At 42.6% G+C, this 13,959-nt stretch overlaps 1 protein-coding gene across 5 annotated transcripts in view; it reads left to right on the top strand.

Moving 5' to 3' along the window:
* TENM2 (teneurin transmembrane protein 2) overlaps positions 1–13,959 on the top strand; it is an 884,000-nt gene that overhangs the window by 709,342 nt on the left and 160,699 nt on the right. For all 5 annotated transcript variants that reach the window (XM_040984305.1, XM_040984174.1, XM_040984151.1 and 2 more), the window contains one exon: positions 5,705–5,910. In XM_040984305.1, the coding sequence (XP_040840239.1) occupies positions 5,705–5,910 (206 nt within the window). The remainder of the gene's footprint in view (positions 1–5,704; positions 5,911–13,959) is intronic.

Genomic DNA, 13,959 nt, shown 5'->3' with positions numbered 1-13,959 from the left:
GCCTAATGCCCCTTTTCCTCATCCTCCTGAATCAGTCCCAAACCAAATCTACAGAACCCTGGGCTGACGACTGCCTAGACAAGGGATGCTGGGATTGTAACATACACAACTCTGAGTGCTATTGTAGATGCTGTATAAATACTTATTGCAGTGAAATGAGAGTGAATGGCCCAACCAACTCACTTGGGACATCCTTTACTCACTGTTAAATGTCATATCTTGACACACTCTACTTAAGCAACCTTCACAGGGCGGCTGTCCACCAGACATGCAGCAGGAACACACATCAGCTTCAGTTGTGTGGATGGAATGGCCTTGTGGCATTGTTCTCTTTAGTTGTCACATCTTATTACTTGTGACCCGTGAGTGGTCCTTTCCAGTCTACAGGTGTACTGACCACTCATAGCATATTGATTTTTAAAGCTTTGAAAAATGACTGTTGATTAAGACCTTCTTTCCTTAATTATGCCTGTACTAGACAAGCTTTATTTTCAATGATACCACAGATATACTGTTCAAATCCCAGGGAAGTCATTGCTGCTGATTCTAGATAGCGCTACCACAGACAGGATGGAAAGACGTAGACGCACCTTACAAGGCAGGTCCTCCACATGTTACCTGATTTAATCCTCAAACGTACCTCATTATGCAAGTGACATATGTAGAGAGGGGTAGTCAACAGGCCCGAGACACACAGCTGGGAGTTACCCAAGCTAGGATTCACTCCCAGGACTTAGCAGTTCCACTGAGTCACCCGCCTCCTTGAGAGCTCTGAACTTCTTCCTGTGAGAATGTTCACCTGATAGGTCAATATAGAAATCGTAATTACCTGTTTCTTTGTTACCTATCTGTGTGGGGTCCTGTTAGGGACTAACTTTATCAACAGTCTTGGAACCCCTGACATGGCTGAGGAAAGCTTACATGGAAGTCCTCATTCATGGGACTCAGACTGGCTTCAGTGCTACTGTCTTTGACCTCACAGAACAGAACAAACCCACACTCCTGGGTGCCGGCAGACTTGACCCTCAGGGACGGACAGTCACAGAAATGGTTCCCCTGCACTGCCAACGGTAACTTACAACATTTGCTTTTCATCTCTTTGGAGCAAGTAGCTGCGCAAAACTCTTCAGTTTTTCATTGCTTTTAAAATTCAAATGTTGTAACTTGTTTTTAAGCTATTTTTCAAAGTTTATAGAGAAAAATCTTTGCTAGCGATATTAATATAGCAATCGGCAGATTTCAGTGAGATCAATAGACTAAATATCATGTCATATCAAGTGTGAAATTTGTGATTTTGAAACCTCTACTGTGGTTCAGAAAAATGAGTGTCTTTGCTTTGAAGAAAAGCCCATAGGTGGTCACAGGTTGAGGAAAATTCTGTCTGTATTTTATTCTTAATGTTTCTGAAAAAAATGTGTGTGCATGTGTGTGCATATTTGCACATGCATGCCCATGAGGATATAGATCATGGTATCTTTATAGATAGATAGGTAGATCTATAGATCTATCAATCTATCTATCTATCTAGAGAGAGAGAGAGAGAGAGAGAGAACCCGATCTTTGCAAAAGTGTGATTACATTAAATAACTTGAGATTTTATTTTGAAAGCAGACACTAGTTAACAATATGGATATCTTATATTAAAGAATGGAGTTTGGGAGTTAGCATTATGATACAGTAGATCAGGCCACTGCTTGCCATGCTGCCATTCCATATTTGCATATTAGATCAGACGAGGAATAGCCAGGATCTAAATGGGCTTTCCCCAGTGCCTCCCAGGGTTGATAGGAAGCTGAAGTTAGCAGCCAGACTGACTACTGTACCTAGTTACCTCAATGTGGGATGTGTGAGTCTTAACCAACGTCTTAACCACTAGGCCAAATGCCCACCCCTCAAGCCTTTTAAGACTCAATTCATCCCATAATCACAGGAGTTTGGTTAAAATTACCCACCAGGTATGCAGGTAGACTTTAATCCAACTTAGTAGGCATGTGTTATAAATCACCAGTCATAAAACACATGGACACAGTCTGCTCCTATGCCAGGCCTCTGGGATCACAGTGCAGTGTAATAGCTTCCAGAAGCTTGGCAAAACAAGTCATGGTGCCTAGCAAAGCTGCCAGGATTTGAATCAAGTCCTGCCTGACTCTAAAACCTGTGCCTCCTTGCTGGGTTTCCTGCCTCGCTTGATGGATAAGGTACAAAAGAAGAGCAGCATCTGAAATCCTGCATTGAGGTGTTACCCCAAGCACCCACCCTGACTAGCAAGTGCAGCTCATTTACCAAGTCAGTAAAAAACTCGGGATCTTCCAGCTGGAAGACCCAGACCTACAGGCTCCTTCCTGAATCCCTCCAGGGCAGCCTCTTGAAGGCTGCTTTCTATGCATAACAGCATTCATATTTGCAGTGACATTCCTTTGTATATATATATACAGAGAGTGGGAGAGAGAGATCTTCCATCTGCTGATTTACTCCCCAAATGGTCACCAAGGCCATAGCTGGGCCAGTCCAAAGCTGGGAGCCAGGAACTTCTTCTGGTCCTCTGATGTAGGTGCAGGGGCCCAAGGCCTTCAGCCATCCTTCAGTGCCTTCTCAGGAGGTTAGCAGGGAGCTAGATCAGAAGTGAAACCAGTGCCCATATGGAATGCCAGTGCCACAGGCAGAGGATTAGCATACTATGCCACAAACCTGTTTTAGTTTTCACAGGGCTCATGGGTGCTGATTTTCTGTCTTTTTCATATCCTGTCATTACCCCAGCAACTCCTGAATACCCAACAGGCATGAAGGGAAGCCAGTATTACTAAACACTTATGATGTCTTTAAAGTCCTTCTAAAAGTATCTTTGATGCATTTCTGCACCTTGTCCCCATACTAGGTTTGCTGAGGTTGCTCTTGGTCTCTACCAAAGATACCCAAACTGTCCTTGCCATCTCGGCCCTTTGGGTTAGTGTCCCTTCCTCGGGAAGCCCTGCCTGCAGAAAGACGTCCCCCCAACCAGAGCAACACTTCAGAGAAAAACTTGATATCCATTGTATAACAACCAGAGTTTGTTTTTTAAGAAAGATTTTGTTTGAAAGAGTAATATAGACAAAGACACACACACAAACACACAGAATTCCAGTGTGTTGATAAATTTCCCAAAGGGTTGCAGTGCAGTGGTTGGACCTGGGGTTGGGCTAGGCCAAAGCTATGAGCCAAGGATTCCATCTGGGTTTTCCACATTGATAGCAATGGCTTAAATTCTTAAGTCATCTTTCACTGCTTTCCTAGATATATTAGCGAGGAGCTGGATTTGAGACAGAGCAGCCAGCATTTGAACCAACGTTCTGACATCAGATGTTGGCATCACCATGTGCAGCTTAACGCACTCTGCCACAACAGTGACCAACACCAGAGCATCTCATTCAAGTATATGACAGGTGTTTGCCCTTGGACAACACCCTCTTTTTAAGCTAAGGCCTTCTAGGAAATGAGAATCCTCGTTCTACATAAGAAATTACCCTAAGAGCTTCACAGACATGAACCCATGGATCCTTATAGCAACCCTCTGGAATAGACAATAAATGCATTCCCACAGATAAGAAAATTGAGGCAAAGGGAGTTGATCCACTTTGCAAATATCAAAGTTAAGATTTAACCAAGGACATTTCAGGCGACGGTGTGTGCTCCTAAACACTAGTCTGTCCTCCGTGTCTACTGGAAATGCCAGCTGACCTGCAAGAGTTCGAGATGTCTGACAAATCAGTGAGGTCGTATCCAAAGATCTGAACCCACTAGGGACTTCGAGTTGTTTGTTTGCTCCTTCAAGAGGTTATGTGATGGAGACTTGCACAAGATCCCGTTCCCTCGTTTTATTATCCTAGACAGAAGTTCTCCTTTAGACTCAAGTTGGTGACTGCCTTGCTGTATTTTTAGCCCTTGTTGACTTTGTATCTGATGCTCTGTTGAGCTGAACAAAAATGAATCATCCACTCACATGTTACAGGAAAAAAAGGAAGGAAAATTAGTTGATACCCCCAAGTCAGTGTAGCTGCCCTTTTACCAAGTAGACCTGAATGATGCTCAGCCATGCCGAACTTCCCCTTCTCCGTTTCACTGACAGGTAAGCAGCGGTCAGGGCCGCATAGGAATTTTGTCTTGAGGTACTAGCTGTGTAACATTGGAGGTGGACAGCTTCACTCAGATTCCATGCCTGTCTTCAGCTGTTTCATAGTGCCCTAATCACTCAAATCCTTTGCAACATGGGACCAGATCTGGAAAAGTATCTTCTACAGTCTGTCCATTATAGAATGTGGAGAGGACTTTGTTTTGAATCCAAAGGCTACCAATGAGCCCAGCACAATAGCCTAATGGCTAAATCCTCACCTTACAACCACCAGGATCCCATATGGATGCCAGTTTGTGTCCAGTGTAGCTCCCTGCTTATAGCCTGGGAAAGAGTAGAAGATGACCCAAGGTCCTGAGACCTTGCAACTGCATGGGAGACCCAGAAGAAGCTCCTGGGCTCCTGGCTTTAGATCAGCTTAACTCCGGCCATTGCAGCTACTTGGGGAGTGAACCACTGAATGGAAGATCTTTCTCTCAATGTCTTCTCTCTGTAAATCTGCCTTTCCAACAAAAATAAATTCAATGTAAAAAAGGGGAGAGGCTACCAATATAATTAGTGGCCCCAAGAAGGGAAAGAGATCCACAGGACACCAATGACTTATATTCTTTCTGCATTTCACTTGAGTTACTGTAGGGCTTCTTAAACAAATAGAAGGATAACCAGAGGCTGTTATTGTTTAGAATCCATTTGTAGGAATTACAAATATCTTTCATGAACAGGTTCGTGAGTTTGGGGTTTTTAATTTTACTTATTTATTTATTTTTGCTGTATTAGTAATCAGAAAAACAAAGCTCTGTAAGTTGAAAAATTTCCCGTTCTTGGTCAACTACTCAAAACTGCTAGTTTTTCCTTGTTCCGTTGGTTCCAAAGGAATCCCTCCTTGTAAGTATAGGAGGTGCCAATTGGTGCAGTTTTTATTAAGAAACCCGTAGGTATAGAACCCCTCCTCTTTAAGCTCTGAAGAATGCTGAGTGTGGCCGTGTGAGCAGCTGCTAATATTGCAACAGTAATGTCTTCATGTCATTGACAGAATTTTGTCATTTCCCCACAGTTTTTAGACCCTTCCTTCAAACTCACTGAGGGAAACAACCCCAATATTGGATCGACCTCAGATTAAATCCTCATTTTCTGCTGAGTTTTTTTGTGTTTACTCTGAACTGATTTTTGTTTAAAATGTCAGTGTATATTGGACTTGTTTGTGTCTGGAAAGGATAATGAAAGGCTGTACGAATTCAATTTGGTCCCAAATTAACATCACCCTCCCCTTTCCCTGTTGGGAAATTTCACATCACAGTCACATTCCAGGTGGTTGGAAAGTTTCCACATACTTATCAGACTCTAACTGTTTTTATATTTGATCAGTAAAGGGTAATCGTGGGATTTTTAGAAGCATTGTGCCAAGATTTCAGACACCCTGGAGTATGAGTTTATTTTTTGTTATGTAAAACCTAAATGTTTTAGGTATGACTTGAAAAAGAGACTTTAAGCTTATTCTTAACAGTAGAGAAACAAAAAATGCTGGCATATAATTAAGCAGAATTGCAGACCTAGCTACAGTATTCTGAGGTCCTGAACTTCTATCTTCTTGTTTTCCAGTGCCCTGGTCATTGAAGAACAGCAGCATAGACAGTGGAGAAGCAGAAGTTGGTCGTCGAGTGACACAAGAGGTCCCACCAGGGGTATTTTGGAGGTCTCAGATTCACATCAGTCAGCCACAGTTCTTGAAGTTCAACATCTCCCTTGGGAAGGATGCTCTCTTTGGCGTTTACATAAGAAGGGGGCTGCCACCGTCTCATGCCCAGGTATGACCACGCTTGACACATTAAAATGCTAAAAATGTGTGTATGTACAATGTCCTATCCATTAGGATGGCTGTGATTAAAGAGATGGACCTGAGCTGGTGCTGGCAAGAATGTGGAGAAATGAGACCCCTTTTGTGGCATCGGAGGGGATGTAGAATGGCCCCACCACATTGAAAAAAGAATTAGATCATTCCATAATTAGATGTGGAATTACTGTGGGGCTCTGCAGTGTGTTTCCCTTCTAGGTCTGTAAACAAGGAGAATGAAATCAGTGGCTAGTGAAATGTGCCACATCCATGCAAAGGTGTACAAAGGGCCATGTACTCTGTAAATCTGCTTACATGAACTATCCGGAATAGGTAAAGCCAGAGCCAAAGAAAAGCAGATTATAGTTATTGTCAGGAGCCACCAACAGGTTTCTTTGAGGTGGAGGCTGATCAAATGGCACTGAAAATAGATAGCTGTGATGAGTACATACTACAGTGAGTACACCAGACCTACTGAATTATAAAATAATGCTACTTTATCATATAAACTGCTTCTTAGGCAAAAATTAAAAGTCTTTGATTAAGCTAACTTTCCTAGATCTGAGGGTTAATCTTGGGTACTTGACATTCTGGCTGTCGGGTTAGTTTGTTAAAAATACCATCAAGAGCCATTCCTTTGATGTGACAAGAATGATGTAGTATAAGCCGGAGTTGAGCATGTGTCTCTCGGTGTCTTCCCTGTGCAGAATTCCTTTGGCGTCATGACAGTAATTTGTTCCCAGAACTGCGAATCACAAAATTGGATCATATTAAGGGTTTTAATTATTTTTTTCTCTCTCATTCCTCCTTTAATTTGTCCCAGTGGATGTTTTGTTTGCTATAGCACTTGGGGTGAATATCTTTTTGCAATAAGGGTTGTGCTGATATCCTAAGGAAAGGCAAGAATTTCAGTTGTTTGCAAATCCAGCAAGAGCATCGTGTGTATGGCGAGGGGGAGAAAAACAGTGGAGGGGAAGTACCCCTATATGCAGTAAAAACCAACTATGCGTGGGAAAGGTATTCATCTCAAAAATTCAATTGAAGAAATATAAAGCTTCAGGACCCGTTGTAAATACAAGGCAGCCAGGCCACTGTGTCCCTGTCTTTAGCTCATGGCAGACATTGTTAATCGATGGCAGCACTTTTCCTCACTGAGCCCAGTGCATAATACCTCCGACAGAACTCTCAAGGCAGCCACTACCAATCGACCAGTGTTGGCTCTCAAGACAAAACTTATTTGCAACCCCCGCCCCCTTTACAGCCTGATATGATCGATATCAGGACTACAAGTAGTATTTCTGTTTTGACCGTGGAGGGCTATGTACATTTTTATTAGCCTGCACAGCCCATGCTGTAGGGACCAATATGTAAAGTGGTAATCAATGAGTCCTCCATTCATTCATCCAGAAAAATATTTATTGGGCCAGGCGCTGATCATCAAGAGATGAGTTAACACAGCCCCTGCCCATGCAGAACTCCTGATTGAGAAATCACATCTGCTCTTCCAAGAGATTCTCAGCCAGAGAAAGAGGAATTCAGCTGAAAGAAGTCCCTAAGGCATTTCTCCAACTTCTGGCCAAACAGCAGGATGCTGTTCTGGGAAGTTGCACAAATGATTTGGTGGTCTCCTTGACCTTCAGGCCCCACTGATTCCACTGTAGTGTAACAAAGGATTTACAGTGGAGAAATCTGCTTGTTGGCATTGTTCGGTGAGTATGAATGTGCCTCCAGGCACAGCTGAGAATAACTTTCCTCGCAGCCAGTTCAATGCAGGGAGCTTTGCTGGAGAATGTATTTCTTCGCCACATTGTTCCAGAGTACTTTTCAGCCCTCTCTTTTCATGCTCTGGGCAACTGGAGTCATGGGCAAGCCAGTGATGATGGCGGGTCAAGTCAGCAACTCTCTCTAATGGAGTGAAAATAGACAGCAAGCAGAAACATACTCCATCCGCTGTCCCTGCTGTTCTGACATTCAGGACTCACTTGCTCAATGACAATGGTCCTTTTTCTTTTGTGCCTACCCCACACTGTCCATCTTGTGCCAAGCCGGTGATTGTTCTAGTGATCATCTTCCCAGAATAGCTCCTCTCCAGGGACAGCCCCTTCACGTATTTCAAGGGAAAGGAAATGAATAGACATGGGCTGTACCCGGCTCTCAGTCAAGCTGCCAATGCAGGAGTTCACTGTGTGTTGGAGAACAGGAGGGGGCCAGGTGAGCAAGGTACGGTAGAAACACCTAGAGATGCGCATGAAAGTATAGTATAGGAGCACTGTTGAAAAAGCAACCAAAAGAGAAATGCTACCTACACATCCTCACGTTTATTCCCTGTCATTATATGTATTCATGTCCACTTGACGAGCTACATTTCCTCAAGGAGCCAGTACTTACCTCTTTGCAGAGATAGGTGACTAACGCATGTCTCAACCCATTATAGAATTTCTCATTTCTATTGGCATATCCTATCAAGGAACTTAAGTTCTGTGGGGATTGTCAGCCTAGCCAAGGTGACTCATCTGAGCTAGAGAAAAAGAAAGAAGGGAGGAGGGGGAAGAATATGAAATTCTATTGGCTGTGTTGCATGCAATCACTCTGTTTAAATTTTACTGAGTATCATGCTCCGGCCAAGAGCCTACAAGGTTTAGTATCCTTGTCCAAGGATATTAAATACAGAGGCAAATCCTTTCCTACCTACTTAAATTGCCCAAGATTCAGAGTGTGTCCCAACTGACGTTTTGAAACTGGCCTTTTATGGAGATGAAAAGGAGAAAAAGTGCTGGAATTAGAGTGGGAACTCCAGAATGCGTACCCTACCTCACATTAACCGAGTGACCTTGAATGTGTTTCATTACCTCTCTTAGCTTCAGTTGCATTTATGCCTAGGCCCTCCCTTAACAACGTTGTAACAAGAGCAACAGAGGTAGGATGCGGAAGGACTTTTTAAACTAAAGCACAATTGAAAAAAAAGAGATAAACTGCTACAAGTGTTTTAGTGTACAGATCACAGGGCTGTTTTATTCAAAATGCTTGGGTCCACAAGTGTTTCAGATTTCCAGAATCTGAAATTTAGGTTTCAGCATATTTTGGATTACAGATTTTCGATTAAAAATATTCAACCTGTATTTAGAGATACTGGCGGCCCTCGCAAATACTTTATATAGATAGAAAATTATGCAAATATAGATTTTTAGTACAAATTACTTTCCCATTTTTTTTCTTTGAACTCAAGGAAAAATAAATTTTTTTCATTGAGGAAACCAATGGACAAAAAAAAAAAAAAAAAAACCAATTTGAAACAGTCTTCTTTTGCTAGGACAGAGCCTAGCCACAGAATTAAAAAGAATGAAAAAGACCTCAGAATCTTAGTAGCTAGAAACAGCAAAGGCTACTCTTCAAATTTTTAAGTTGTATTGTTTTGTTGTTGTTTGAAAGAAAAAGGGAGGGAGAATTAAAGAGGAAAGAAAAGAAAGCGACAGAGAGCTCCCATCTGCTGTTTCACTCCCACCAGTGCCTTTAGCAGCTGGGACTTGGATGGGACTGAAGCCCAGACTCTAGGCACTCAATCCCTGTCACCCACGTGGGTGCAAGGAGCTCCATTGCTTCAGCTGTCCCTGCTGCACCCCAGGGAGTATCCTAGCAGGAAGGAAGGCTATTTCTTATTGCTCCATTTCAGTGGTTTCTCAACCACAGCCAATTTTGCCTCATCTTTCACGCCCCGTTCCCTAGAAACACTTTGGCTGTCACGGGTGGAAGGAAGCTGCCTTGAGTAGCTGAGACTAGGGATATTGCTGAATACCTGGCAAGAAATAATACCACTCCTGCAAAGAAAAAGCCAGCCTCAAACATTCACAGCGCTGAGCTGGCAGAGCCTTGCATCACGTGTTTCTCTCTGGTTACTGAGAACTAAACACACCATCAGTGTCACTCAGGGCCACGGATATACAGAGCTTCCACTCTCATGAGAAACAGGGCTGGTTCCCTGCGGTCAAGGAAGGAAAAGGTAGGGCAACTGTTCCAAAAGCATTCTGCAGTGGGAGAGATGCATACCACGAACGCCTTTCTCATATTGACCAAAACAGGTCCCATCCTGACTTGAGTGGCACGGGAAGGACAATCTGATGACCTTCTTAAGAAGGAGCATCAGACATATCAATACACGGCCCTCCCGATTTACACATGAAGGGTTTGCAGGCATGTCCCGGTGGCATCCTTAATCCTTCTGCCGAAGATAAAACCTTTAGGATCTGGTTCTCATTGCCAGACTGTTCTGAAGGTTTGTAGCAGTAACACTGCTACCCATCAGCAGCGCTGTGTAAATGCCCATTTTTATTTACTTGAGCCCTTGCCTAAACTGGATATTATCATTTTTAAGCTTTGTCAGTTTGAAAGGTAAATAATACTTTGTGTATTTAATGCAACGTTTTCACATGCTTCATTGCATATTTTTAAGACACAGAGCAAAAAGAAAAAAAAAAGGAAAAAGAAAAGAAAAAAATCAATCTAAGCCATTCGTAACCTACCAGCTCCAATTCTTATGGGGATGGTGTGTGTACAGCAGAAATCTAGTGCATCTTGCCAAATATTTGAAATCCTACAAACTGTCAGATTTGCTCAACCCTGGCTCTAGAAAGAAAACAGATCAGACTGGAAAAAAATAATAATCTGACCTGGCTACAGTGCAAGGCATCAAAGGAAAGCTCAGAGGCTGTTGCTGCAAGTCAGGATTTGGGGTGGTTAAGGCAGTGAGCAAGTCGGCTTGACAGTTCATCACTGATTGCTACTGATATGTCAAGCCAAGTGAAATCCTTTGCGAGAACAAGTCAATAATCGGTAAATTAGGTACATGATTAACCTGAGACAACAAGACGCAGTTAGCACTTGGGAGCCCTACCGGGACTTCACCTTCTCCACAATCCTGTTTAGCAAATATGAAAAATGCCTATTTCATCACTTAGACTGATGGAGCCAAGAGCCCAGTGACTTACAGCGGCAACTTAGAAACATTGAGTAGGCTTACAGCTCCAGTAGGTTGATTAAGGGGTGAGACCAGGGATTAAATAGCAGATGCAGCAACTCCCTGATGCTTTCGGCTGGGATGTGTCTATAGGATTGGAAGCAAAACTAGTCACATATGAAATACCTTAACCAATAGAACAGATGCTTTTGGGAGAGTACCCGTTGTCCCATGGTCATGCCAAATCACGGCAAATGTGGAATGTTGGGCACATGTGAACCAAGATGAAATGACAGAAGCCAGCCCTCCTATTTATCCTCATCAGAATTCCCTAATGACATTGTTTAAAGGGAGACGTCTAGATGGTCATGGGTGGAGTTAGCTTTGGTTCAATTTATCACTTGCCATTGCGGGTCCTTATCTGAAAATGAACTTTTCTTTTCCATGTCCCCTTCTTTTGCCCTGATGTGGAAACTTGCACACAATTGTAATTAGACATGAAACTAAATGGGTTCCTGACTGCCCTGAGCACCCAGCTCTGTCATTTTGCTGCTGTTTTCCACCTTCCTCTGCTAAGGCTTCTTACCTACAAAGAAAGGGGACATGCTTTTGAGAACCTTCCTTTCTAAAAGAACTTGAGGCTTAGAAAAAGATTCTATGAAGCCAAGTCCATTATGCTCAAAGTGCTTTTAAGAAGGGTTTTTCAGGAAACCCCTTGCGATTTTCTGTCTCCTAACTGGAGCCACAACTGCCACGTCGTGGTGGGCACCCTCCTGAGTGGTTACCAAGCGGAGCAAGGGAACGTCCCCTGGGATGCTTGAGTTTGACAGGAGAGCTGGCTCAGGAAGATACGGAGAGTGGCTTTAGAGAAGGGCAGAGCTTCAATTCATGGAACTGAGAGAGAAAGACATGGAGAAAGTGGGGACAGCACAAAATTGTGCCTTAAGCTGAGCAGAGTCTTATAAAGGTGCCAGAAATCAGGAGCTTGCCGATTTTCTAAGTCAAGGGTTTTTATCCTCACGTGAAAGCTGATGCAGAACACCAGACATAAGACACGAGTGATAGTTTTCTTGCAAACACGCAGCTTGTTGAAGTCCACGTGCATTTTGATTTCCTGTCTACCCCCTGCGTATGTGTTAATGTATCTGTATGCTCACATGCAACACCATTCGTTATGCAAAGCAGCTTAGTGTTTGTGCAGTAACTTAACATACCCAGATAGTAAATACTGTGCGGGTGCTATTCTGCATTGTTTAGAACATCATCACAAGAAAAGAAAACTGTATATTCAGTACATATCCATTTTTTCCAAATAGTTTTTATTAGTTCATTGTTGAATCTACTGATATGGAGCACTGGATTTAGAGAGCCAGCTGTGTGTGTGTGTGTGTGTGTGTGTGTGTGTGTGTGTGTGTGTGTGTGTGTGTGTGAGTGTGTGTGTGATGAATAGATACACTCTTCAACCCAGAGAAAGAGAATAAGCTCATGAGAATAAGCTCACCAATCTAGGGGAGAACAGGCTTGGGAACCAGTAAATGGAAGGCCCATCCTTCCACCTCTCTCTGCCTTTCAAATACAGCAACATCAATAGACTTTGAGAATGTTTATTTTTATCTACAAAAGAATATTAAAGGTAAAACAAGTGTTGCCTCCCCAAATCGAACACACTCAGAGTTGTTTCATTTGAGTTATTAAAGTATTAGTATTTGTCTTTGTATTTCTCTTAATTTTTATAATCTCCTTAAGAAAAAAAAATGAACCAGTGACACAAACTGAATCTATTTTGAGAAAAACAAGCTTCGGAAGGGTATAGATGATGACTGTAATCTTCATCACTTTCAAGACTCTATTGATTCATGTACTTGGTTTTGTTTGCAGTTTCTTGACAAATCATAATGAATGTATTTAAGTAGTTGCAAATAGCAACAGTATTTTCTTTAATCGTTTCACTGACAGGCTGTAGATCCTCTTCAATTAAATTGATCCACAATCTTGAAAGAAGAGCAAGAGGAAATGATTGTTTCAAGGTTAAACCCTTACAGTCTCTAACAGCTTTTCACATCCCTTGCCTTAGATACAAAAGTAGAGGAACAGCACCCATGCTTTGAAACTCTCACCGCTTCACAACCTATTACATATGCACTGGATTCTGCTCCAGGATTCCCACCCTGACATATGAATGTGTCTCCGCTCTCCCTGCCATTGAGTTGAACAGGATCCACCAGAAAGCAGGTGCTGGTTTAATGTTCTCTGAGCAGGCACACATCAGCATGGATTCAAAGAAGGCCCAGTACAGATCTTTAAGCTTACTAATAAATTTCAATTACAGACGCTCAGATCTGTGCTCGGGGATGCTAAGGAAACTCTGATCCGAATATCCTCACAAGAATCATTGGCTTCTAAGATGTTTATTGAAGTATCTTTTGGAAAGCATGCTGTGTAGGGAAACTGTTGTTATATTAAAAAAAATTGTCCATTCCACATTCATCTGATCACTTATATAAACATTCTCCACTTGTAGTTCCTTCCCCATGTAATACCAGTGTCCACGTGCACCCATCATACCACCAACAGTGCTGAGAGCTTTAAGTACTCTTTACCACATGTTATTTTATCCTTACAATCTCCTTCCAAAGTGGCTGTAACGAGAGCACCCCCATTGTACAGATGAAAGAGTGGGAACAGAGTTCAGGGTCGCAAAGCTGGTTTGGGTTGGACTTGGCAGGCAGGCACCCTCCTCTTCCTCTCTCAGATTCGCAGTCATTGCCAAGAGCATCTGCCACTCAATGCAAACACAATCGTATACTAAGTGAAATTAGAGCTGTGGCCCAAACCAGGAATTTCATTAAAGTCAATGAAAATGGTGCCGAAGGTTTTGAATGTGTCGGATGAAAGCCTTGGTAAATACAGATCTGGCTGAGGAAGCCCAGTTAAACACCAAGGCTGAGACAGTTAACAAAGAAGCTGACAGGATTGGCACTTCAAAGAGGGTGATTATAAAAACATAAAAAGGGATCCTGGGAGATTTGAGGGAGACATCCAATATGCTTCCAGAATCATCCTTTTGGATTG

Source organism: Ochotona curzoniae, unplaced genomic scaffold, assembly GCF_017591425.1.
Source record: "Ochotona curzoniae isolate NIBS_2020 unplaced genomic scaffold, NIBS_Ocur_1.0 contig_1, whole genome shotgun sequence".
Lineage (NCBI taxonomy): Eukaryota > Metazoa > Chordata > Mammalia > Lagomorpha > Ochotonidae > Ochotona > Ochotona curzoniae.
This window is presented reverse-complemented; position numbering and strand designations above follow the sequence as displayed.